General features: G+C 42.1%; 3 protein-coding genes across 5 annotated transcripts in view; 1 reads left to right on the forward strand and 2 right to left on the reverse strand.

The window, feature by feature from the left end:
* LOC142571894 (uncharacterized) overlaps nucleotides 1-4,673 on the reverse strand; it is a 118,192-nt gene extending 113,519 nt beyond the window's left edge. Inside the window, exon 1 of the mRNA XM_075680579.1 lies at nucleotides 4,480-4,673. Coding sequence (XP_075536694.1) covers nucleotides 4,480-4,495 — 16 coding nt within the window. The 5' untranslated portion in view covers nucleotides 4,496-4,673. The remainder of the gene's footprint in view (nucleotides 1-4,479) is intronic.
* A 631-nt stretch (nucleotides 4,674-5,304) lies between these two features.
* SsRbeta (signal sequence receptor beta) lies at nucleotides 5,305-12,651 on the forward strand. Of its 2 annotated transcripts, none has more exons than XM_075680582.1 (6): nucleotides 5,305-5,383; nucleotides 6,932-7,095; nucleotides 7,819-7,917; nucleotides 9,029-9,140; nucleotides 11,825-11,902; nucleotides 12,435-12,651. In XM_075680582.1, exons 2-6 carry the CDS (start codon nucleotides 6,932-6,934, stop codon nucleotides 12,549-12,551), a joined length of 570 nt encoding a protein of 189 aa, XP_075536697.1. In that variant the 5' UTR covers nucleotides 5,305-5,383; the 3' UTR covers nucleotides 12,552-12,651. The 2 variants fall into 2 exon arrangements, with proteins under 2 accessions (XP_075536697.1, XP_075536698.1); XM_075680583.1 differs by having other exon boundaries at nucleotides 5,341-5,495.
* A 2,096-nt stretch (nucleotides 12,652-14,747) lies between these two features.
* LOC142571891 (unconventional myosin-Ie-like) overlaps nucleotides 14,748-25,659 on the reverse strand; it is a 351,690-nt gene continuing 340,778 nt past the window's right edge. The window contains exons 24-28 of one of the 2 annotated variants that reach the window (XM_075680576.1): nucleotides 24,920-25,071; nucleotides 23,939-24,115; nucleotides 21,188-21,314; nucleotides 16,880-17,055; nucleotides 14,748-15,443 (exon numbers count right to left, since the gene is read on the reverse strand). In XM_075680576.1, the coding sequence (XP_075536691.1) occupies nucleotides 15,367-15,443; nucleotides 16,880-17,055; nucleotides 21,188-21,314; nucleotides 23,939-24,115; nucleotides 24,920-25,071 (709 nt within the window). In that variant the 3' untranslated portion in view covers nucleotides 14,748-15,366. Of the gene's footprint in view, nucleotides 15,444-16,879; nucleotides 17,056-21,187; nucleotides 21,318-23,938; nucleotides 24,116-24,919; nucleotides 25,072-25,659 lie in introns of both variants that reach the window. The other variant, XM_075680575.1, reaches the window with a different exon arrangement.

Genomic DNA, 25,659 nt, shown 5'->3' on the forward strand with positions numbered 1-25,659 from the left:
AGGCACGTGTGTGCTTAAAAAAAAAGCACCGGGAACGACTCGACACACCGTAATGGGGTGCCAACATATTGATCCAACTAGACCCGCTGGGAGTGTCCACCTTCCAGAAGCGTTGAAATTGGAATAAGACGGAAGGATTAAATGCTCGGTAGTCGAGATAACAAGTTATAACAAGTCAGGCTAGAGGACTATTCGTCCACGTACCATTTCAATGGGGATGCCAGTAAATGTCATCATCATGTTAACAGAAAGTAGATTGAAATTCGAAACAACATAGTATCAATAGCAACATAAGATACCTTCTGCAGTTAAAACTCAATCTAGCGAAACCAGATTTTATGAAGTTCCCGATCTAACAAAGAAATTTCCATTCCCCGCCAAGTTCAATCTTGTCATCAACCCGAATTAACGAAACTAGCTTGCATTAAACCCAATTTAACGAAGCGTTTTCAGAAATAGATGAGTAAAAAAAAAAAAGCTGTGATTTCTTTCTAATTATGACGCAGACGGGTTTTTCTTCGAGCGTGAGCTCTAAGGCTATCGCGTTAATAGATCTTGGCACCCTAGTCGCGGCCATAGCTTTATTTTGACGAGGCTGCACGCCGCGCCCATGCACGACACAACGGACTCTGCAGTCGCTAGCGTTCTTAGGTACCATGTGGCGCTAGGGGCGGCGGTGGTTGGGTCGCCCTCGCTGACTTTTTACACGCGCAGGCATGGCTTAGCGGCAAATAAAATGCCGCGGTACCTTTTGGCATGTCACTACGTTACAATTTTCAGTTTCGAAGGACCCAAAAACACCCTTCCTCGATTTTCCGAACTTCCCGATTCAACGAAATAATTTGAGCGTGGTCATCACTTCGTTAAATCGAGTTTCAACTGTATAACGACTTTTATAAGCTATGGCGAGATCAAAATTGGAGCTGCGGGTATGAAACCAAGCTGTATGGACGCACGTGTTGGTAAAGTCGGTCGAGTTCCACTTTACAAATGTAAGCTAGCGCAACAGCAAGCGAAATCTATTAGCTACATTCTTCTTTTTTCTCTTTCCTTTGTGCATGAGTGGATGACGGAATAAACAATGAAGAGGTACAGCGAGAATTTACGCTCGCACGTGCGGCCGGCGTTTCGTTATCCATCTCTCTCTCTCTCTCTCATATATATATATATATATATATATATATATATATATATATATATATATATATATATAATGTGTGTGTGTGTGTGTGTGTGTGTTAGAGCGGGCACCTGTTGCGTTCTGCCGCCACAGGCCGCTCGCGTCGCCTGCGTGATGTTTAGTTCCGTGTTGAAGCACGCGAACGCATTCCGGGACACGGACAGCTGCCAAAAAAAAAAAAAAAAAAAAAAAAACGCTGGGCCCCCTCTCGACTTTGTTTTGCGGATATTCCGCCATCGCGACAGCAGTGACATCATGACAGCCGCAAAGTTCCGCGTTATACTTTTTAGCTCATTTGAAGTCGCTATTTAGGGCGCCGCGTACTTTTCCCACGGCGCTGTTCGGTGCAAGCAAAGCGGGATACCATTGGATTGATTCCTACAGCTCGTGGTTCTGAAGCCGCGGCACGAAAGCGTCCTGCTCAAGTAAAGAAGTGGGCAACAAATAACGTGCACAGCTCACCTGTCAGGGGAATTTGACACCTATAGTTCGGCATTCTTTTTCAGAGACGGTCAAATTACAGGGTGCTCTTAAATCTGCGATCAAGCTATCACGGTTCGTAATAACAGCGTTTGTGGTTTAATACATTCCGGGAAGTAAACTATGCCTACAAAGCCTTTAAAAAAGGGTTAGCCGTCTGTAGAATGCCTGGGCGTACAGAAGCCTCTTGTGGTCACGAAGTACAAAGGATATAATCGACTGTTTTACTGGTCTCGGCGGAAAAATGACGACGTCATCTTTTATACGCCGTACACACTGCGGCTGAGCGTCCGCCACAAAAAGGACTTAACAAAGGTCTCAGGTTGTTGTCATAACATCACCGACTGATTTATTGATTAGTTGACCGATTCACAGACCCATTAAACTGCACCTCTGCCATAAGCGACACTGGGATAGAGTGATATTAGGGTTATATCTGATCCCCAGTGTTTTTCGTTAGTTTTTTTTTTCTTCTTTTAACGTGAACCGAAGTTTTATCAAGCGAATGTTTCTGCATTCGATTGATATGCCACTGCGACTATTTAACCACAGCAGCATAGGGATACATCGCAGAATCCAGGTTGTCGTTATTTTGGTTCATACAAATACTATAACGCCTCCAATACTTTGTCTGCACTGTCAAAGATCTGGGTTCGCCTACATTACGAGTAAGCACGGTGGGGTAGCAGAAGTCGACATTAAAAGACTGCTCATCGTTACACGGTGTTCTATCCAGCAAAGAGTGAGCTGATAGTTGTGCATTTTCTCAGACTAGCAGCGGCTACCAAGGGAGAAGCCAAGACGCTTCACTATAGTGAGCAGCAGTACGTTTCTAACTCCGAGTGACACTTGAAGCCGTGGATATATTTAGAAAGAAAGAAAGAAAGAAAGAAAGAAAGAAAGAAAGAAAGAAAGAAAGAAAGAAAGAAAGAAAGAAAGAAAGAAAGAAAGAAAGAAAGAGAAAGTGTACCCAGACAGCACCTTGGCCAATCTTGCGTAGTAGGTAGGTCCAAGTGTTTGGATATAAGAACGAGTTCGGCTCATCCGAAGTCGCCATATCAATGGCGAATAATGTAAGGCGTAATCAGGGAGGTTTACTGCCACTCGGTTCAAGGACATGACCGCGATGTTGTAAGTATTAATTACGCCTGTCAATGACATCGTTTTTCCTTTTTTTTATTTTCGCGCACACCTTTTGCGCTGATGCAAGAAGAGCGGCCAACATATTCACCAGACCATAGAGCGGCGTGCTCCCATGGAGGCAGGTACGCGACACTGTGACCTACCGTACTTGAGATGATGAACACTTGTGCAGATACAGTGCTGAGGAACGAATATGCATCTAAATAGAAAACTGAATAATACCCCGAGATGCCATACTTCAATGTAATTACACTATAGGTAGACGAAGTACCTCTGTGTGTCGATCGGGAAGACATCGCGTAGCGAGAGAGAAACGAAACGGGAACTGGAATCGGAACCAATCAAAAAGTGGTAGACGAGGAATCTGTCTGAAGTTACCCTGCTCAATCTACCAATCGCAGATCGGTATCGAATAATATAATTAGTGCGGTGATATTACAGGTCGCAGAGTATAAATCACGTGTGCAAAGTAAGAGGACACTCTAGTAAAGCGGAATCGTTCGGAGTTTCAGCCGACTGCATGCTGTCATACACGTATATTGTAAATGTAAATTTGCATTCCCCCCCTCCCCCCCCCCGCCCTACCTTTTCCGAACCGCAGTGCTTTTTGGCGCTGTGATAAATAAATAAATACTCATAAGCTGGACAAATTCACGAGTTCACGATATATATATATATATATATATATATATATATATATATATATATATATATATATATATATAAACGTAGATGCAAAATTCAATTTGCACGGTGTCTGCTGAAGAGTTGGTGCTTTACTCTGTTTTCGCGGAAGCGAAAAGTCGAGATTCGTATCCTTTCTGCCTCTCTTTCACACCGTGGACATCAGAACACGCACAACGAGTTTTGCGAGAAAACGTTTGAAGTCACACAACACGAATCAAATTACGTTCGCATCATCACGCGCCTTACGAGGCGGGTAGACGAAGTGGGCGTGTCGGCGCGCGTTCACCGCGTGTTCGTCGTGGCGTAACGCACGCATCGCCCTGGAAAGAGGAACCAAAGTGGCACGCACCGGGTCGCGCTTAAATGTTGCATAGAACCAGCGCAGAAACCCAGAATGTTTCAAATATCGATTCCACACCAAGGAGACGTGCTTGCTCCAACTGTCCACAGGCCGGTGAAAACGACAAGTGCCGTATCGATTCGGCGTGCAACAGCGATGACATATGCATTTCGTAATACAGGTCCACGTCCTCCACGAGGCTAGTTGTGTTGCTGATACGTTTCCCCGCTTCGATAAAAAAAAATCAAAGAAAAGAACAACGCTGGCGTCACCTCCCTAAGCCACTTTCCTCGCTGGGCCATCACGAATGCTGCGGCATTCGCCCAACGCCGGGTGCTGAAAGGAGTGCGCGCTTCTTCCCGAAAGCTGCACGCCAGTGCAGCAACTACGTCGGGCTTCGTGAAAAATCCCAGTCCTGTTCTCAACCACTGCGCATGTGTGCACAAATAGACGCTTGAAGAGCGGAGATACTTCGCGCGGTCCGGCGCGCACGAGCGTTTCCCTCGATCATGTTTCGGAATCGCCGCCCTAAACGAAGCCGTACGATCCGCGCGGCACAAACAGGCGCAGCGCCGCACGCGCGCGGTCGGTGCGTAGGTATTTCGTTCCGTCGATGGCGCGCGGAAAGTGGAAAAGCGCATGGACTCACCCGATTTGTCCCGCATGGCGCTGTTACTGTGGCGCGCGAGCTGCGGGCTTGAGCAGGTGCAGGTTTGAGCTCTTTTCGGAGTTAGCGCCTAGGACGACAACCTGAGGAGGACACCAGCAGATAGGAATGGTAGCGGAGCAGAAGCTGCCATCTTTCTATCGTTGCCATGGAGACACGCTCCGAGAGACCCTCCCTCTTTTGCGGCATCGCTCGTCCCGCGGTTTGTTGGTGGCGAAAGGCGAAACCAAGGTTACGCCTAAAACCATACACGTTGTAGATAACTTGTTATATTATTTTTATACAAGTAAAAAAACAAAATGTACACGTTTAATAATAAAAACTTTGACTAAGTGTGCCGAATTAATTACCATTAAACACCTAGTGTGGGAAGCATGTCAGTCGTGACGTTTTCAAATTCTGCTGTACAGCAACAGCACGGCCTTCAAGATTATTACTATATTGTTTCCTGGGCCAACAGGTTTATACTTATTATAGTGCAAAATGACGCAAAAAAATTGAATCAAGACGCTCTGTTCTGCCCTATAGTTTTACTTCAACTTGTTTTACATCTTTATACACCTTAACACTACGATATTATTATGTGATGCGACGGGGGCTGTTGCGACATCGAAACGTCGCCATCTCTGAGGCGATAAAATACATGGCCCGTATTTAATATGTGTTGAACGCACTGCTGAATTGGTTTGCAATAAAATTATGATCTTCTCTAAAAACTATTATGACAGCTTAATGTTTTAGCATTTATTGTACTAATTATGCTTTGTCAAAGAAAGCGTGTTAAAAAGAACGTTTTGGTAGATTTGGAGAATTTTGCAACGCACCTGGCAACGCTGAACCAAACGCGTCGTCTTTTCGGTCAAGCGCCGCTGTACACGTTGTCACGGTATGTAACAAGCTCTCTTGGTAGCACGCGCTTTTTCGCGTCCATAGCCGCTGTCCCAACCTCTGTTACTCAACTTACCTACTTATTTTACGGTCAGCATATAGACTTCAAGGTAAGGTTTTCGTAAATGCGTTCGATGGTTGAAGTTTTCGCCCTTTTCCGGATACGCCTGCCTATGCTCGCCGTGTTTACTCATCGAAAAACAGCCTGCTCTCACCTAATAACCCGATCACGGTACACTACTGTTCAGTTTAGTTTAGTTTGTAGAGTTGAGCACAAACACAATTAATTTGCTGGAAAATGAAAGCTTTTCGACCGTCTTTGACCTCGCGATATGTCAGTGCGCCCTGTGGTTCTGTTGTAAAGAGGAGGTGCAGTTGGCAATCCTTGGTAATGTGCATTTGTCTGCGTTGTCATTTATATTACGAATGTTGACATAGTCGAGATGCAGAAACTCCTAGAACATAATAAGCCTAGCGATTTTTGCCTAACTGTCGATGGCATAATTGCATTGCTACCTTGCAATGTCTGTTACCAGCATATCAAAACTGTCGACTGGGGCACGTGCTTCATTTCGTAAAATATGCTTAAAGGTTCAACATCATTAACATAAAAGCTTTTCTTGTGTATTTTTGTGGGAACAAATAAATGCCGTTTTCTGCGTCGTTTTGTGTGCATGCTAACGAGTGCTTTCGTTTCATGCGAACGCATCTTACTCGAGAGCGTAGTCCGCGTGAACCGGATTGATAGTTTCCCCAAGTTTGACAGCTGAATACTAAAGGAGTCTTTCTGCAGTTTTGTAGTTCACGTTATGACAGAATTTACATCTTTAAACTATTATAAAGTCTTGCTGTAGTGAAGCTGTCTTGTAGGAAAGGTGCGCTACCCCGTTAGCGGCAGTCCCAATGGCTGTTGCACGAAGGCACCCACCTGCTCGCGACGTTTGCTTAGCACACACTAGCTTTATAGTCGGCTTACGGCGCTTACAGCTGTTTTGTTTCTCATACCAGTTTTATTAAAGTGCACTGTGTGGATCCCGAAAATTTGCCCTTCCGACAATTTATTCGTCGATTAGGACCAAAAAGCTAGGTCATCACAAGAGCATGCGCAATCAGTGCTCATTGCATAAAGAGTATTAAACTCTTGTGCTCATTAAGAGCTTATTGCAACTCGGATTCTTAAGCAACTGTTAAAACTGTAGGACGCTAAGTTGCAGGAATATTTCAGAATGTTTTCTATTATGTTTATAATTAAACTTTTTGAAAGGCTACTTGTGTGCGGCATCCTATCGTTCCAGGTGAAGGCTTCTCAATGAACGTTGCTATAGAGAAACTATTTAACAGCAGTGCATGTGAGTTGCACATTAAATTTGAGCACCGAGTCTGTTTTGGAGAAATATATGTCACTGAAGTATCGGAGTGATGGCTATCTTGAAATTGAATGGTACTCTTTTTGTTTTATCTGAACCTTTTTGTTCTTTGGTTCCTGCATTCTATTTTGCCCATGGAGTCTGGTGACTAAAGGCTGTCTTTTGCTTTGTCACCGCAGATGCTGAGAATCTTTGCTGGCATTCTCTGCCTGTTGTTGGTTCACGCGGCAGAGGAAGAGGTCACAGAGGCACGGCTACTTGTACAGAAGCGGATACTCAACAAATTCCTTGTTGAGGGCAAAGACATCATTGTTGACTACAACATCTACAATGTTGGTGGGAGGTAAGGCACATTCCCTTGTGCACCTGCCTGTCATCATTTGCGTGATGTTAGAATTAAAGATTGAACATGCTGTAAAAGTGTGTATAGCTAGCATAATTGTATCCTTTGTTTGTATATTGATGCTTCTGCAGTAGATTAAAGGAAGGGTGAGAAATATAGTGCTGTGGCTAACCTAATTTAATGTATCTGTAGCTTTAGTGGTGTTTCAAGTTGTGGTGGTGTTTAAAGTATCTTGGTGCTCCATGGTTACATGTCAGTCTTTTAGCGAGGCAAATGTGTAAGTAAATAATAATTGAATAACCCTCGAATAAACCTCAGTTGTTAGTTTGCGCCTGTCCTGTCTTCTTCCTTTGTGAACGTCTACAAAGCGCATCCAGTCTTTCTAAATAAAATGTGTACAAGTTGTGCAGGTCAGTTTTAAAAGGTATAGGGAGGGTTAGGAACTAAAAATACCACATTGGTCTAGCATTCATAACTTCGTTGCATGGCAGTAAGGCCACTAAGAACAGTACCTTGCATAGAGGTGTGGTGATGTTCAATAGGCACACAATAAGTTACCTTAGATGGACATTGCAGGGCACATAGACATTACGAACATTTCACTGTTTTCTCTATCATAACAAACATAGTGTAGCTGTTCAGGCTGTTTGCGGGGGATGGTCGTTTAATTCTCATAATTCTCACTCACTCACAAGTGCTCTCCCTTTTCCTCCTTTCTTACAGTGCAGCGTTGGACATTAAGGTGTCTGACAACTCCTTCAATCCTGCATACTTCGAGGTCACGAGTGGTCTTCTGAGCTTCAAGCTCAACAGGCTTGCTCCGTATCCTTTATAAAAGGCTGTTTGCATAGCATTTAGTGGCTTGTAGTGTGAAAATGCAGGCAGTATTTTGTAATGGCATCATGGGCACTTTTGGAGAACAGCAGGATAGTTTTGCATTCAGCGGAATTGACTTTATATGGCCATCTCTACATTATGCACATGTAATTGTACCACTTCATTACTCAGGCTGCGTGAGAAAACAACTGTGAAGTGAATAGCATGATTTTACCATGCTTGCAGCACTCATGTGGACTCGCAGGCATCATACTTATCTTATATGAACTGGCAAGGGCCTGGTGGTGGTACGAGATATTAACTGGTGAGGTCCGTAGTCCTTGCTGCTTTTACTATGTTTAGCTTTGAGGCTGCCTTCCTTAAACTGTTGGAACTATCCAGGATTTGATAGTGATGTGGTTATTTTAGTAGTGTTTATCAAGATGTGCTATGGCAAATGTTGGAGCATTGATTTTATTGCGTTACAGTGAATTAATCTGCTATGAAAGGCGCTGTTTAATGTGTCATCTTTATAACTGCTTTTAACCGGTATCCATTATCCAGTGCTTAGATTACAGTAACCAACAGCCGTTGTGGACATACTGGTACAGTGACCGAATGTTGTTGCAAGATCAGTCTTTTAAGACTGTTTTGTGCTGCAGCAATAGTAGATTGTTTTTCATGGAAAACAGCTACAGCCCTTGCTGCATCAAGTTTTATGCAATGTAGGCAAAAAAAAAAAAAAGATTTTATTTGTGCTGCCTGCTTTTCCCACTGTAGCTCCACTTTCAGAATGTTAGTCTTTTTTGAAATTTCTATTTACTGTTAAACTAATCAGTTCAGCATCTCCAGGCATATGTATGTATGCATGTGTGTACATGTGTGTGTGTTGCAAAATCATATGCAAACTTAATCTTGTGAGCCAGCTATTCTGCTAAAGGTCTTGTTACTGGAAAATGCTAGTCTCATGAATTATCCTCGAGTTTGAAGCTTTTGCTAATTTCAGCCAGTCACAAAAAATGCATCAACTAGGTGAGTGCAAAAATTAGTACCAAGTTATTTGTGATATGAAACATGTTCAGAATGCACAACAGCCTTCCTTAACTGAAGCGCACAGCGGCAGCAATGTCACTCACACTGTCGTCATCAGGCCTCTGACATTTGGCTACTTCAACTTCACAAGTGCCGATGTTTCCTACAGGACATCTGAGGACAGCCAAGAGATACAGGTTTGCCCGCCTTTTATTCATCTGTCATGTTGGCACTCCATGCAATGTGGTCCTGAATGCAACACATAACTGACGAGTTTTCAACTTATTGTGATGCATTCTCAATTTCGCATCCTTTTAATGATGGAAAAGCTGTTGCTGCAAATGCTGCTGTGTTTCATCAAACCAGTGGAAGCCAAAAATTACTTATGGATGTTTCCATTTAAAGGGCCCCTGAAACGGTTCGGACAAATTTTGTAGACGCGTAGGGTACAGCTTAAGTAGAACATTCGCACCACAATTTAAGTGAAGCGTTACGTATTAATGGAGCTACAAGCGATTAGAAGTGACCCTCCTCCCTAGCCATGCTTTTCCTCCTCAACTCGTTCACCGAGCGAGCGGGCCTAAGCTCCGCCTTCACTGGTTCTGAGTGACGATGCGACGTCACATCGTCCACTTCCGGTTGTCTTGGAGCCCGCTCCCGCCCGCGCGAGACCTCTCTGCTAGCCGCTTGGCCGTTGACCCGAAGCGAGAGCTATCGAAGCAGCGGGCATTGCGAGCATTCTGTCGTAGCGCCGAACGTGTCTTGTATTCCGGTAACCACAGGCAAGCTGGTCCTTTCGGCAAATGACTGGAGGCATAAACTCAAGCTGATGAAGGAACTTTAGCGTAGACGTACGTGAGCGGCCTGATCGGTCTGCACGGTTCATACACTTGTTGGCGCAGCGCTTAACCATCCAAACAAAGCGCTAATATTGCTCTAACCAAGTGTAAAACATTTTAAACATTTATAAAAACAATGTGTTGATGATTACACTCCTGCAAAAAATACACACCAGCAGCAAAGAACACACTTCGTTGCTGCTACTGTGTATGGTTGAGCTCTGTGCCACCAGGTGGCTGCACTGTGCAGACCATTCACATTTGCCCTTCTGCTCACCTCATGGCTCATCCCGCTACGGCACATTCAAGCGGCCAGACTCTGTCCCCTTGCGCTTGTGTTTGCACTAATACCGGACAAGCGAAACACTACTGCGTTTGTAATCTTCCAGTGTAAAGTGACGGCCACAAACGCGCAAATCCTGGCGCCGATCGGATAGTGGCATTCAGATGCGCAGCAGCCAGTTCGCTCGTACACTGCCTTGCAGAGGGACACGATGTCGCAGCTTGACATATTGCCAGTCGCTACGTTTGCCGTCCACAAGGCAACAAAGTCGAATCATAGTGCTCGCGAAAAGACTGAGACCGACTCTGACCGCGGAGCTCTCGTCAAAATGGAGTACATTGTAACACAAGCAGACGACACTTGCTGTGTGCCGGAGGTGCTTAACTGTACTGAAAAATTGTTTTTGTGCATTCTCTTTGTTACTTTCTTTTCATAAAAACAAATTAACTAACATTCCAATTATTACGAAGATCATTTGTTTACCATAAAGTTGGAAAAATTATCGATCATGCGCCCCTGTCAGCCAATCTGCTAGCTCGCCGCGCTGACGTTTAGGGGTGATTTCGGTCATATGGGTAGGGGCGGCTTAAAATTCCGCCGAGCAGTGTGCTGTGATCGGCAGCGATGTGCATTTTTAAAATCTTATAATAAATTACACGCTTTACGAGGGGCACTTAGATGTGTCAATTAATGATCAGAAGGACCTACTCTAACGACTCAGTGCGTTTGTAGAAAATCGTCAAAAGTGTTTCAGGGTCCCTTTAAAACCATATTTTGCAAGTAAACATGGAGCCGATAGTTTACTGAACCAAGGAAATGGAAACGTTTTGGCAGACTTTCACTTGTCACAGGCTATTCCATAACAGTAAAAAGTACTCCAGCATGTACATTTACAACTCAAATTAATCCGATAGAAGTACTGCAATTCCTAAAATATAACACTTTTTCCTGAAATGCCAGTTCAAGAAAACACCTTGCATTATATATTTTGAGCATCACTTCAAAAATATAGCATGACAAACTGCTTAAGGAAACTTGGAATTCCCTTTCGTTAAAATTATGTATGCCTCTGAAAAACATTTCATAGTTATTGTGAAAAGTTGACATGCACAGTGAAGTGCGTGAATATGCTAAACAGTTTGTTGTTTTACCATTTCTGGCCATTGTTATTATGGGCAGTCCTAATCTGATGAGAAGTGCGGATTGCCTACCTACTAAATATGCCTTTGTTTTCACATTTTGTTTTTTCTAGTTAAGTGCTAGGGAAATCGGTTTGTCTACATAATGTGTAAAATGTAACATTACACTCATCGCAGCCTCAAGTGGTCGTCATGGGCAAATGAGGATAGATATGGAGACAAGATTTGATTTGGAATGTAGTTGAACATCTGAAGGTATTCATTGCAAGTTTTCCAAAATGTCGGACATTCTTGGTTAGACCAAAATTTGTGTATATTAGGGCCAAATAAGGAGTAATAGAAGGCCAACTGAAGACAAAGTTTGTACTGAAGCTATGAGAGAATCGACACAAGACCGAGTCTGAGAATCGACACAAGACCGAGTCTGAGCATTTTGCAAATACTCGAGTGAAGATGACGCCCATGTAGAAGCAGTGGGAGAAGTGAAGCAAGCAAGTACGACTTTCAAACCTTGACTGTTTTTTTTCTTCTTATATTCTTCCCCCCTCAATTATGTTCAGGTATTGAAATTTCTTATTCAGCGCTCAGATTGACCAATTCATCGGTAAATTTGTTTACAGTTTGCCCACACCGCTGAGCCAGGGCAAGGTGGAATTATGCCAGTGCGCGACTTTGACAGGAAGTTCTCGCCCCATGTGGTAAGTGGCTCTCAAGTACAAGAAATTATTCATGAAGCTGTGGCACTGTATCACGTCTGTTGCTTGTATAATATTTTGCTGTTGTTAAACACACACACACAAAAAAAAAAAACACAATGTACACCTTGATGTGTTGATGAAACATACTGAAGTACTGCAAAGAACTTCCTATTTGTGTGCTTATTTCCAATTTTCAGCTTGGTACGAAGTTTCTGAATAATTTGAGAACCAAATAAAAAAATTTGGATTCGCAATTTGGTGTGCTGGTTTACTCACCAGGTCAAAATTTTGCAAACTGCAATTCTGCATTCACATAAAAACGGGAACTAGAAAATTTAGTCATTTATGGTGTTTAGTGCCCATGTTCAGGTTGTATTTGTCTGCAACAGCACCTCCAAAGGCCAAAAAGGGTGTCATGTATGCTTCAGCTGTGTGAAACAGCTGTCCCACTTTCGTTCACATATGTAAATGTGCCATTAGTTTAGGAGAATGCTCAGTGTCTTAAGATGAATTGAACATTCATTTTTTGCAGACTGACTGGCTGGCTTTTGCCATTATGACACTGCCATCTCTCGGAATCCCATTTGTGCTTTGGTTCAACAGCAAGTCGAAATATGAAGCCATCGTGAAGCAATTCAAGAAGCACTAGGACACTTATCAGTGCGGGTTCGGAAGGGTGCATTGCAGTAACTGTTTGTTTTTTTAATGTCCCTCAGTGTTTTTGTATTAAAATACAAAATCCACATTTGTGTATGACTGGCAGCGTTTTCTATTCTTACAAGGCATGCTGTAAGTACATTGCTACTAAACGTGCCACTGGTTACCAAGTACATAAAGAAAAAAATTTAGGAAATGTTATACCTTTCTCATACCTTTTAAGGTTAGAGTGTGGAGTATGCATTGCATGTAGAAATGGAACTTCATTACAAAACCTGGCATGCCAGCATACAATGTCACATAGATGCATCATAATGGCACTGTATGAAAACACACATTTGCTTCGCAATCACGGTGTCCAAGAATGTGCAAATTACTTTTAAATTAATGTAGTAATGTACTGTGTTCGGCTGTTGAACTACCATACAATGATATATAATGTGTGTTCAATCGGTAGACAATTGCCAAGTCACTGCATGCATCAGAATAGAATATAGCCACGCAGTGTAGCCAAATTGGTAAGCTGATGTTAGTCTTATCATCAAGACATCAAAACTTTTTTATCTGATGAAAATGCAGCATCTCTGTACAGAGATATGTCTTGATGATAAGACTAACATCAGCTTACCAATTTGGCTACACTGTGTGGCTATATTCTATTCTGATGCATGCAGTGACTTGACAATTGTGTACCGATTGAACACACATTATATATCATTGTATGGTAGTTCAACAGCCGAACACAGTACATTACTACATTAATTTCAAAGTAATTTGCACATTCTTGGACACCGTGATTGCGAAGCAAATGTGTGTTTTCATACAGTGCCATTATGATGCATTCATGCGACATTGTATGCTGGCATGCCAGGTTTTGTAATGAAGTTCCATTTCTACATGCAATGTATACTCCACACTCTAAATATAGTATCTAATTGTGTGCTTGATATTGTGGCTCCTATAAGAAAAGGCAATGTAACAACTTTTTGATTGTTTAGAGACATGGCATTTAAACAAGCTGAAATCCAAATAAATCGGAACTTCATTAAACCTCTGGAACATCACAACTGCAGTTGACACTGTCATATCTTCACGGAAGAAGAGTGACAAAATGAATGAAGTGTCATCCACCTGACAGTGAGCATGTAGCTCACTGTAAAAATTGGGAAATTTGAAAAAATTCATCCTGGCCCAGGGATCAAAGTCTGGTCAAACAACTTTCCAGGGCAGTCGCTCTTCCATGCGAGCTTACCAGGAGGCTAGCAAATGGCAGAGCAAGGTCGCAATAGGCAACTTAAAGCACACTGTATATGGCAAATAAGTTCTGTAGTCTGCAGTTGTGAAGATTTCATAAAAGAGAAGAAATTGCCATTCACCCTATGGGAGCACAAAGCTACAAAGGACCACCACGAAATCGAAAAGCCCATACGACTTTTCTTTACAGACTTTTGCTACTATTGGGTGGGCGACGATTTTTCCCCTTTCGTGTATATTCCTGTGCACACAGATCAATATCGCTCAAAAGGCTTCTGCCCTTCAGCTTTTTAATGTCTCTGTTGTATTCACTCTCACGCAAGAACAAACATGATGGCTGCTCCAGCAAAAGCAGAGGATCAACAGTGCGGTGGTGGAGCCATCTGATGGTGGAAAATAACAGCAGTATCATTTCAGAGGGACAGTGCCATTGAAATGGGTAGTGCAATGTAAAGTTGTGCCACTGAATATGAAAGAAACTTGGCATGATCATGGGAAAAGCGAGGCAGGCACAGCACACAGCTTTGTTTGCAGTATTAATGAGAAAAAGAAGGGAAAGGCTGCAATGTAGAAGTGGCAGCATTTGATTGCCGTCAACTCTTAACGGAGACCATATTCCGCGACTACAGAATATGCTGTACCTTTGCTATATCCGATACTCGTCATAAGCATATATATTCATTACACATTGACATTGGCATGAAATATTTCAGTTTTTCTTTTTCATTATTATGTCCGTGGAGTTGTACTGTGATTCCACTGTACTAGACACGCTTCACACCTTCCTATAAAAGGTCCTGTGAGACTCAGTTGACAGAATGTGTTGCATATTTCTGGAAAACGGGACTGAATGAACTCTAGGTTGATGAAGCAAATTGATGCATGTTGCTGTTGCACTTATGAATTGTAATACACACAGCACGTGCAGGCAATGTCTAAAGAAAAAAGAAAACTTTAATGACAGCTTTCTTTTGTGACAAACACAGGCAAAAAAAAGGACATTTGTTCACAATCTTTATGCAGCTCTGCAAGGTTAGGCATGCACAAAGGAAAGAAAAAAAAAACTCTTGCAAACTTTTACATTTGTAATGCTTTTGCAAAACTAGTGGTTACAGCACAAAAGACACTAGGCTGAAGAAAGCAGTTCTGCAACACTCACATATTTTTTTTTTTACCCAACATGTTCTTTTCCTTCACCTAGTGTCCTTCATACTGCAAGCTTCATGGAAAATTACAAAGTGACCCAGCATTTGTGCTTGCTAAATCGGAGATCTTGTTAATGGTGCTCTGGAGCTGTGCACATTCATGGCGTTGAAACACCTTCACTTTCGTCATATAGTACTGACACAACAAGAGAGTACATATCCCAGCATTCATCTAGGCCTCTCCAGTTGCCACTCAATGAAAGATGCAAACTCCACCTTTCACAACATAAGCGGAATCCCCATGAAAAATATCTTTTAGGGTCTTGTGGCTCTTGATCACACTTGACAATTTGCTGCTTTCAAGCGTGATGCAAACGGAAAGTAGGAAATGTTGTGTGTAACATAGGATCAGATACGCTCCACATAATTGGCAGGGAAGAGCCCCTCCTTGCCTCTTAGTCGCCCAAGCCACCAGCCCGATAGATCTGAAAAGTGACATTAATTCCATAGTATAGACATAAAAAGGAACTGAATGTAGTACAAGATCAAGCAATCCTCCCAGAACAGAGATAAGTAAATGCTACGGAATTTACAAACAACAAAGAAATTGATTCAAGCACAAGCCCACAAATCTGCATTTGTCACTTGCTTTCTTCGGTAGGTTTTTTAAAAATGACTTGAAGAAAATGCCTGTGGCAGAGGCAATGCAGTAATGTCAGTTGAGTTGCATTAGTTGAAAACATGGATATCACTCACATGAGAAATAGGCTACAGTTAGTCAATCAACAACAATTTGCTGTGATGGCACAGTGGTTATGGCTAACCTGTGACAGCAATCTGCTGCTGAACAAGACGTCATGAGTTTCATACAGGCTGCACTGGCTGCATTCCTATAGGACCACAATGCAAAAACACTCAAGTATCATGCTTTGGGTGCCCATTGAAGAACTTTAGGTGGTCAAAATTAAACTAGAGCCCTCCACTGCAGCATTTCTCACAATCATTGCCTTAACATCAACTTAATTATTCACTACGAGCCATGTCACAACAGCAAAATTGAAACTCGTCAGACCTTTCCATTTCTATTAGCACCAGACGTTCTAAGCAAAATTGACGTGAAATGCACTAGAATTGGTCATTTTACTTTTTCCTAGAAGCTTCTGTTGTGCACATGCAACACAAAATTACATGGAAAGCCAAGCGTCTGAAGCCAGAGACAAGGAAGTCAATTGAACGCACAGAATAAATTAATTGTGTTTTTAACTGAGATGTAGAATAAGGAAAACGGAAAAGAAAATGGAAGACAGCCAGCCAACAATGGGAGCCAAGCCTATGCACGACAAGTGCAGTGCTCTACCAATGGAGCTATGGTATCTGTCTCCCTGTGCACTTTCTTGTGCAGGTGTGTGGAGGTGGATGTGGAAGATCCTGCCAACCCACAGGTGTCACATAGTATGTGAACTTAGGACCAGGCAACCAACCAATAAACCCTAGTAGTCACTTACTTTCTACATTAATTTAGCTTTCCTTCTCATACTTAGTTATTTCTACATTTCGATTAGAAATACAACTGATCTCCCATATGCATTCCCTGGGTCTATGGTCTACTGGCTCCATATGGCTGCGACAAAAAAAGAAGATCAAGCCCCTAAGGTTCCTAATTTTTCTTGGAATAAGCAACAGCATATTTCAAGGTGTATTCTGCAGACTGATGCTTAATATCTTACTACCGTTTCAGACCATAGTGCCAGGTTAGAGGAACATACTAATAACTTTTTTTCACATCCTTGTTTCACTATGAATTTTCAAGTCCTCTGAAGGTTACTTAAACTGTGCCAGCTTAGTCTGCTCCCATTTACTGCCGTAGCCAACCAATCCAATCTGGAAAGCAATAATTAACCTCAACAGCACAAATACAAACCTTCTTTGAGGATTTCAATGATGTCGCCTTCTCCAACTGCCAGCTCGTCTGTGTCCTGAGGGTCGTAAGCATATAAAGCCTTGCACGTGGGGACTGCAGGCTTTGGGCGGCTTGGTGGCTTTGGCTTACCACCACCTGGAATTGGCCGAGCTTTCCTGGAGTTCTTCCGCTTTTCCCTAGTAGGACACATATCCACAAAAACACAGCGCTGAGTGAAATTCTGGCAATCCTCAATCCTTGGATCACACTAAAGAGAAATAGTAAGTAAGCTATTATAGTACATTACACTCCTCAGACTCCAACTTGCTGCAAGCGCAGGCTCCATAAGGCAACAAGGGTGCAAACACAATAAATAGGAGGTGACACAGCCTTTACTCCTTGAGGAATCTTCACTACCTCAACTAGATATGAGTGATCGTCACTTTCTCACTTACGACGTGCCCACTTCATAACACGGAAGGTGGTAGGCATTCTACCATCACTGCTTTTGGTGAATTAGATTTTTCACACCATGTGCAGACATATTTCTATGCTCTAACAAGGTTATTAAAGCATACTACATTAAAGAAATTTGTCACTATGGTATATTTCTTGAAGGAAATGAGCCCTTAAGGAGTTCAAGAACCACATCAGCTCTTCATGGCAGCATAGATTTTGACAGAATCCTCTTGCCACTATCTAACTGTTTGATAATAAAGAAAGATGTACTGCTTACATTGTTGTCATGGTGCTTTAGGTACAAAACACATCAGTATAGTGACAAACCACTCTCTTCTGCCAATGATAAGCAAACTGAATAATTGACAAGATACTATAGCAGACCGAACTAATTTAATGTATATATATTTAAAATAAGAACAGCACGAGAAACAGGTACAAATGAAGACATACATACACAATGCTGTTCTTATGAAGTAATACATCGAGATCTTCATTACAATGCTTCAAGAGAATGAGCCTATTTCATTGCAGCATGGTAATGAATAAAAAAAAAAGTTGGGCCTTCATTTTTTTCTTCTCACCCCCATTTGTTAACATTTCGCAGAGTACATTTTATTTTGTGTACCAGCACCTGCAAACAATGAAGGGCTCTAAAACATTCTTTAAGAAAGCTCTCTCTCTCTCTTCTTGCAAGCGCAATCGAGTGTGGGTGTTGATGTAGTGGACCATGCACAGTGCTTGTGAAGTTTGGCCAATTATGCATAGCAGCCTTTTTTTCATTGGCTCGCTGTGTTTAGAAGCGCCCAAGTGCACACACACTGATTTCACATAGCAGATTGTTTAAATAATGAATTTTTTTGCACTCTTCCTTAAAGGGACTGACAACCAATATTTAATGACCTAGTTTTATATGGCGCAAAGCAAAGCTCACACTCAGTAGTGTTTACATCTGCAGCGGTTACTTCCAAAAGCATGTGGATAATTAGTAAGCAGAATTTTTCGATCTGAGCAGCCTCTAAAAAAGTAAGAGTCCCTCCAGCAACACTAAGAAGTGAAAGCGATGCCGACAGTCTGCTTCGCAAATTGTGAAAGCCACCCATCATCCTGCTTTCACAGGATTGAGTGTAACTGTGGTTAACCACCTACATTTTGGCCTTTTCAATCCCTTTTGAAAATAAAAAGCTGGTGCAATAAGTTTGCGTTGTTGTACAGATATTTCTTATATTTGTAATGCGTTTTTTCCCAAGTACACACGTCATGGCTGGTGCCTGTCGTCGTTGTTCTGTCGATAGATAAGCCAACCAAACTAATTGAAAACGAAGGCGAAGGCAGTGGCACTTTTCTGCCCACTACAAACGAAGGCTTATCTGTGCATTGTAAGTCAGAAAAAACTTATAATAAAAAGTATACTGCATTTCAATACCAATTAAAAGGCCAGGGACTGCATAGACTAGTAGAAGGTCACATTGTGGACTTCTTATGCAGCTTCATGTTTTTGCCATGTAGGGCACCAAAGTTCACATTCCGCAACTTTTAGTGATGAATTAAAAATATAAAACCACATTTGATGAGAAATTTAACATGGCTCATTTTAGCCAATACGATAGGGTATCATTCCATCAGCAGGGTTATCTCGATTCATGTTCTGAGCGATTGCCTGTCCAGTTAACCCTTTCCCTACCATAGATGAGCTGAGCTCGTTCACTCGGTTTGTAGTGCTCCCACCGAAGACGACCTGGGCTCGTTTACACTGGAACAAGCGCTTGTGCACTGTCGGAGTCAAGCTACCCTGAGAAATTTTGTTTAGTTCTTTTTGACTCCAGCAGATGGCACAGTAAAAAAATAAACGCATTCAAAGCTTGCACTCTGGCCGAGTAACGTTTCGATGCTAGCAACTGGGATTTAAAAATGGTGTCCTCCTGTGTGCATGCGCGTGCTGGCAACAACTCCGCTCCGGGGAAAGAAAAGATGTTTGTTTGCAGAAAATTTGTTGGACAGTGAAGAAGCTTGATTTTGTTCTGGGAATGGCAGCGACAATATTGAGGAGCACATCTTCTCCGAGTCGTCGGATTCGGACGATGACAGTGTCTCACCGTGTCAGCAGTGGACATGGTTTGTTTTCACAGCCGCACCTGGCATAAAGGTACCTGTGAGTGAGGATGGGAACTGTGCGCCACATTTTGAATTGTTTCCAATGAATGAACTAACAGATTTCATTCTCCGTGAAACCAACCACTTCACATACTTGGTGTGTGTGAGAAATGTGGAGTAGCAGCACTATTCCATGCTTTGAGACGTACCACACCAAGTCTACAATTCAGGGATCTGACATCCCTTGCCACAAGCATGAGCCCCACTAGTCCCAGTATTGTTTCTGAATTTCTAAAGAGATATTTTTTTGCAAAGAGGACTACAGAAAGTTGGAGACTCTCTGCTGTGCAATGCAGTGAAGCCAATCCTTTCTTCATACTTAAAAAAAAAATACTTTGCATGTATCTTACAAATAAAGTGCTTTTAAGGATATTTTTGGGTTCTTTCAAAATGGGTAGAATTATTTAGGCAAATAAAAAAAACGGTACTTTTGTATTATTTTTGGCCAAAAGCTCGGTAGGGAAAGAGTTAATGGTGGCATCAACAACACCAGTGGTTCGCAAGCCTCTTGGTCTCCACGAGCAGCACCAGCCTTCAAGAAGCACTGAGGAAATCCTGGATCTTGTCTCCATTACATGCAGAAGAATGGGCCCTCGACAAATGTACACAATTAAAGCAGCCATGACACCCAATTTTTGAGCTTGAAATATGCATCACATGTTAAATGGTACGCATGCCACAGCAAGTTAGCAAAATTTGAGTGCATCCGGTGCAATTTGTATTTGAATTTTTTTTACACTGCAGTTGAACTGTACAGTTTGGCAACACTAACTGGCGACGAATTTAATCATACCCCCACCGACTGGGCTGTAGGAGTAACGGAAGCTAATCGTGGAGGCTGTGCTTTTATGTACTGCAAGCATCGGGAGTGAGTACAGGAGCTGGAAATATATGTGCATCACATGTGCATCTTGGCATGTGCCAAGACATGCCATCTTGGCACATCTTTCACATGTGCATCTTGGTGGTCAGCCCAAGATAGTTTCTGCAGGAATTCAGTGGTTTGTGCTGCTTTTATCGCACAAATGAAAAAATTGCGAGGCACAATTCAATGGGGACACCCTTTCTGTGCTGTTGTGTGCTGCCAAAGCGTGCACAGCACGATGTCTGTTGTGTTTATTTCTGAATGGTTCTAAGCAGTTGAGACGGTGGTGGCCCCACAATTCCCAACATCACACAATTCAAGCCAAAATGGCAGTCGCTCTTGGTGGGAGGGGCTTAAAAGCAGTGAATACAAATTGAAATTTCCAGTTAAAATATGTGCTGACAGCCTAGTTTATTGAGTGTAGTATAACTGCATTGGCCTCTTTACTTTCGTTTACAATGACAAACTGAACAGTTAAAGGACCATGTCATGGCTTCTTTATCTGCTTACAAAAGTTTCATTACACCAATATAACAGTACAAACAGAACGGTACGAAGAGTGAAGCTGGTTACTTTCAAGGTGAGAGTCAACGTGTCCTTCAATGACAGTTATGATTCATCGTAGTTGAGCTGACATATTTCAAGTTTCTTCCAATGGTTGCTCCTCACAATCTTCGGGGCTAATGATCATAGACATATGCTGTGCCAAATGAAGAGCCTGTCTGCTGTTCCGTTAAAAATAAGAGGTGAATGAATAAGGGGGACAGTGTCCATTGATTTCAATCACAGGAATTTAGTATGGGACCCTTTGAACTACAGCTAGACTAAGGTGAAGGAATCAACATGCTCACCCTGACATGCCTGCTTCAGGAGGTCTCATGTAATCTGAGGTGCCATTTTCTTCTGTGGAAACTCTTTTGTGCTGACTATGACTGGTACGTGGCAGGTTTGGAGCATGCCTCAGCGCACTGCTTGCACCTGCTGAAAGAATAAAACATCAACTAAGCCCAATGCACATTGAGACAGATGCATGAAGCAGAGGGGGAACAGGTGCGCCAATTGCACCAAGGGCGGTACTCTGCACCATCCTGCTCCAAAACGGCATTTTAGTGAGGAATTGTGCCAGGCCTGCGCCAAATGAAAATAAGAACGAGAGGCCTCTCCCGCTGATGCTGCTTCGGCCGTAAGGCTGCCGCCGAAACCTAAGTAGGGTAGCTAGCTGGGCGAGTTGATACATCATTGGTGATAGCAAAAGGCCAGCAGTTATTCCTTATGTGCATAGGCTGGCATATGGCCTCAAAAATGTTGCAAACCATTATGGTGTTACAGTTGTTTTCTTTGTCTGAAGAAATTGTCCAGGCTGTGCAATGAAGAGCACAAATGTCAGATTCGGCTGTGCACAATTTGTGTAAGGTAAAGCATAGGCCAAGGTTCGTGGAGTGCCGCAATAATGTTTTCTACGAGATTTGCCTATCATGCAGATCTTGTTACAACGGCCAAAAAGGCAGGTGTATAAACGAAAGGTTGCAAGACCAACAGCAAAAATCGTTGGACAAATAAAGTTGATTCCTATCCTATCCTATGGTCCAGATTAAAGAACACTGGTCTATCAAATTTGGCCACCGATTGCGCAGCTTGCAGTTGTAAGCCCATTTTTTATTGCACACGCATAATCTGGACAAATAAACATGAAGAAGCCCACCTCATTTCAGAGGCCTACCTAATCAATAAATGTGATGAGAGGTGCATAAGCCAGGTGTCACTAGCATTACGCAACAAGGAAAAATGTTTTTTGGAAGCATCTAATCATTAATATATCGCACTTGTTTTACCGCTCGTTTGTATGCATGTGTGGGTTTTTCTATTTGTTTGACTGTTTGAATGCAATAAACTTTTAGTTGCGAGTCAGTGCTCATGTTTCGTTTCTTTTCTTTGTCCGTGTTTGCAGTGCACGCTGTAAAAAATAATAAAATCAAAAGCTAAAGCACGCCATCACCATCATCATCATAGTAGAAGTCTACGGAGTTGTCGCATTCCCGTATATAGCCATTGCCACTGGTTCTCCTTTAATTGTTTCCATGCTTTTGTTGCGATTCTCTCTAGAGGATGTTGCGATGTGCCGATGCTGTAATGTCTGTTTGTGCCGTTTGTGCTGCAGTTCGGTATTCGTCATACTAATGTGGCACGGAGCTTGCTCAAGGAGGACGTCGGATCAAAAAAAGGCGTCAGATAATGTCTGCTCTCACATTGTTTAGCATAGTTGTTGCACGTGCAACTTTAAAGCTTATGTTGTAATACATCTATTCAACTGCTGACATATTTGCTTATGAGTGGGGACCTTTTTTGAAACTCTGTATGACTGGAAAAGCAGATACCATGGTTGTAATTTAACCAGATTTCACAAATTCCACAGCACAGTTATGCAGAAGAAATTGCGCACATTAGGAAGAACCTGCGGAAGTTTTCCTTGTAGCTTCGGTTTAGCTGCATATTAGGGCACAGTCTTGTTGACATGCTCTGACATGCTTGTTTATTTAAAATATGCTGAACGCGCAACGCCTGTTACAAGTCTGAATCATAGAAGTGGCTTCGTAACAAGGCTTACGCACAGGGAAAGCCATTGTATAAAATTTAATGAAACTAGTTGGGTCATTTTTAGCCTGTATGCCTCATTGATGCATAATATAAAACCGGCTCTGCTACATTTATTGACTATTATTTCAGTTGACGATGGGACCGTATGTGGCATACAGCATATATACGTATGTTGGACACTGTGCAAAATCAGATTTTTGCCTGCACCAAGACCTACGCCAAAAGCGCAAATGGCTGTTGAAACACTGATGAAGGATCGAGGGTGCTAAGGATGCAAAAGCAGAAATGAAACAGGGACCAACTTTCACTTGCTTACTTTCAGTAGTTCTTTCACTTCTGCATGACAATCTTGCAGCATGCCCCATAATGTTAACAAGAATGCGGATCATTTTTACAACAAAAGACACATCCCACACATCCCACCAATGCACTAAAAGATCATGTAACACAAAGAGACATAAATTGTGAGTACCCGCAATTTCTTTTCGCCCCCTCCGCTCTCGCTAGTTGGGTCAGTGTGCACACACTCGTGAAGATACCCCTAATAAAAGTGATATGCCATGGTAAAAGGTAATGCTTTACAGTAAAACAAGAACATTCCAAACACCAGCTTGAAATAGATCAGAGGTGATGTTTAATGGTGTGCCAGGGTTTAGCATTCCAGATAAACTAATATGCAATAAGGAAGAATGTATAGGAAGTCCCTAGATTGTTGTTGTTGCCTATCATGTTCATCAAAATCTTTTTGCATTACTTCAAACCAGAACCCAGCTGTTAAGCCAGGGATCATACCTGCTACTTTGTAAAACCTCAAAAGTAATCCAAGGCGCCACAGACAGTTCTCAGAGCAGACAAAGTGAACAGATGCTATTTTGTACTGGTTAAAGCTCCAAGAGGTAATTTAATCTTAGGTTCTCAAATATTAGCTAACAGCAACACTGTTTCCGTGGCAATCCATTTGCAGGACAGGGCACTATAAAGAATTCAAGCCACCAGGGTTCTCTAACCTCTTGCTCCAATGATAGCTGCAAGAGCAGCATTTGGAGTTCTGGCAGATGCTGCAGAAGTCACAGTCCTGCCTCTGCCATTGTGTTCCTTCAACTTGTTTCCACTGGGCTGCTGCATTCTTGAGGCGCTGGCCTTCACTGGCCTTGGTCCCGAAGACGCTGTACGCTCCGACGGTCCTAAAACCCAGAAAACATTAAAACTATGACCGTGGAATGCATGTAAAATTAGTCATTCTGAACACTGCAGGCAGTGATTCTACATGTACAGCCTGTATGCTCCCTTTCCTGCACCAATAACTGTGTCATTTGTGTAACACACTGACTAGTATCCAAAGCTTACGCACCATAGTGCACATGATACAAACGTACATCTACCGTATTCTCACTGCCAACAATGTTTATTTACATCTGTTTTGACACTACACTGTATGTCATTCACAAATGTGCTTATATAGATACACTCCATTGAGAAATGTGTGTGTTTTATGTGCCTATATACACTGATATCTCTCCACGCTCAATGATGCAAAGCTTTCTATCAAGTGGCAAGTAGATGTTCTCTTTGCAGCCAAATGAAAACCAAAAAGGACTAGCTTTCGCAGCACTGCACATTCTCATAGCCGTTTTCTAACTGAGCATTCACTCTCACATATGTGCCTGCCCCTTCCAACTTGTCTCTTCCTGCCAAACAAGTCAGGCACCAAGGAAAGGCTAAAGCACACCTACCGTTTTCTGGAAAGCACTGGTCAGATACCAAAGGCAGTATACTACATCAATGTAATTTCAGAGCTCACAAGTAACGATTTAACAAAATGTTACAACTGGACATGTTTAGTACATCAACATATTTGTGAAACTCTGCCCTTGTAACATGTTCTTATGTGTTTTTACGCTTTCAATTTCTACGGCAAAAGTAACTTGACTATATGTAACAACATAAAGGCAATCCCCGTCAAGTGAAAGCTAGCCATAGTGACTCACTTGAATTCTTTGGCAATCCAGGGCCGATGCTTATGTTGAGAACACCTCCAGTGACCTTTAGAACAACTTCGTCACCCTGGCCTTGGGTGACATGCACCTGTTTGGTGGAACCGCCACCAAAAATACCTTCCTTTTTCACTCGGTACTCCAGCCTGCACAAAGTTTAAAGACATTGTTCTACAATCAAAAACTGTACATTTTATACATTTGTTTCTTGCATTAAAACAAGAACATCTAAAAAAATTTGCTCAAGAGAATTTACTTCATTAATCAGGTTTCACCCACCTAGTCAGGGAACAACAGGACAATGATTTCACCATTGATCAAAACAACGCAGAAGAAATGGTTTGATAGATGTCATTTTTGCGATATAGTGGAACAATATCGAGCTATATGATATGGAGATAATCTAACCATCTCGAAAGATTCAATGTCTGCCTTTAGTGTTCAGTTAGGACAAGTTTCATAGATACTGTTCTTTATTTACAATATGTCTTACTAATTTTCTTTGCGAGTTGATAATTCTTTTCTTTTGCAATATATTTCTATGCTAAATTTTCTTAACTTTACAGTAGTTAGCAGTACATTTAAATGAATAATTTTCTCATTATTAAGCTTGATTTGAGAAAATACTAAAAACTGCACCTCTACTCCAGTCTCCACGCTGTAGACTATTACCTTCTTATCATACACCTGTTATTCTGAGAATGCATGCATGCATTTGTGAAGAGAACAACAGA

This window comes from Dermacentor variabilis, chromosome 2, assembly GCF_050947875.1.
Source record: "Dermacentor variabilis isolate Ectoservices chromosome 2, ASM5094787v1, whole genome shotgun sequence".
Lineage (NCBI taxonomy): Eukaryota > Metazoa > Arthropoda > Arachnida > Ixodida > Ixodidae > Dermacentor > Dermacentor variabilis.

Bases quoted from the DNA above. Each gene is read 5' to 3' on its own strand.
- SsRbeta (XM_075680582.1), top strand. From the start codon at position 6,932: ATGCTGAGAATCTTTGCTGGCATTCTCTGCCTGTTGTTGGTTCACGCG. The intron at 9,141-11,824 runs GTTTGCCCGCCT...ATTTGTTTACAG, and splicing joins AGGACAGCCAAGAGATACAG to TTTGCCCACACCGCTGAGCC. The intron at 11,903-12,434 runs GTAAGTGGCTCT...CATTTTTTGCAG, and splicing joins GGAAGTTCTCGCCCCATGTG to ACTGACTGGCTGGCTTTTGC.